Here is a 1,033-nt window from a genome sequence, read left to right as displayed (position 1 = left end):
GTTTTAACTGGGTGATGATGACAGCGCTGAGTGTGTTGAAAGGCTCAGAAAGTAAACCAGCATAGAGTTTTTAACCCTGTAAGTAGACTGCTCCACGTAAACCAGGCTTATGGAAAATGGTTTCGTTGCTAGAACTGCCTATAGGTTAATTTTTATAAAAAGAATAGCCCTCTCCCCTTGCTTCTCAGCCTTTTGGCTAAGGTCAAGTGTAAAATAAGAAACCTCTTTTGAAACGTTGTTTGCATCCAAATAATGTATAGACAATGATTTTGGTGTCGCCTTGTCCCTCTTCCCCTGGCTGACCGCCCCCCTCCTCCAACACACACGGTGTCACTCGGTGCAAGCTGCGCTCCTTGCACCACTTAGTGACCTGGCCCCACCTCTGGGGCTGGGAGGCCAGCAAGGGAGGATGTGACACAGGGATGCAAGCCTGCGGGGAGGGGGGGGGGAGTCCCCAGGGGAGGCTTCCTGAGGGGTGGGTGAGTGCACCCCACCAGCAGGGTAAATTCCGGGGGGGAGGGCTAGGTCTCATACAAAGGTCCAGAACTCGCGGGTGCCCCTTGCTGGCTGGGTATGGTGGCCCCCAATCGAGAAGAGGGACGTCTCCTGGCGAAATGTTGCCACAGTGAAGCTGGGGCCAGGGGCTCCCTGAGGATCCTGGGTCTTCGGGTCACAGCTGAAGCAACAGAGGACGCAGGCGATGGCCACGGTGACCACAAACAGTACGGCCACCATCCCAAGCACCGCCGTTTCCATGGCCCCACCAGGCGGCTGGCCCTGGGCTCCTTGCTCACGAGCTCCGTGGTCCTCGCAAAGCAACCCCTCCCTGTCCCCCCACCCCCAGGCTGCTGGGTGCCCCCACGCGGCCCCACTCGGATCTGGGCTCTTCTCAGCTTTCTAAGCCGCAGGCGGGCAAGAGCTGTGGTCAATTCCGCAGGCAGCTTCTGGAAGAATCGCAGTTCAGTCGGTAAGAAGTGAGCACGGGCTGTCTGGACAAGGGAGGGGTGGGAGGAGGGGACAGAGGACTGCTCAG

General features: G+C 57.9%; 1 protein-coding gene across 1 annotated transcript; it reads right to left on the bottom strand.

Annotated features, from left to right (window-relative positions):
• Nucleotides 1-517: 517 nt before the first annotated feature.
• SPAAR (small regulatory polypeptide of amino acid response) lies at nucleotides 518-756 on the bottom strand. The gene has a single exon (XM_030885315.2). The coding sequence runs from the start codon at nucleotides 754-756 to the stop codon at nucleotides 529-531; it is 228 nt and encodes a 75-aa protein (XP_030741175.1). The 3' UTR covers nucleotides 518-528.
• Nucleotides 757-1,033: the final 277 nt, after the last annotated feature.

The sequence above is a fragment of the Echinops telfairi genome, unplaced genomic scaffold (assembly GCF_000313985.2).
Source record: "Echinops telfairi isolate 266 unplaced genomic scaffold, ASM31398v2 ScPeMD7_25;HRSCAF=90, whole genome shotgun sequence".
In the NCBI taxonomy this organism is placed as follows: domain Eukaryota; kingdom Metazoa; phylum Chordata; class Mammalia; order Afrosoricida; family Tenrecidae; genus Echinops; species Echinops telfairi.
Note: the sequence above shows the minus strand (reverse complement) of the source record. Positions and strands in the feature narration are given on the sequence as shown.

Coding starts and splice junctions, on each gene's coding strand:
- SPAAR (XM_030885315.2), bottom strand. CDS start 756: ATGGAAACGGCGGTGCTTGGGATGGTGGCCGTACTGTTTGTGGTCACC.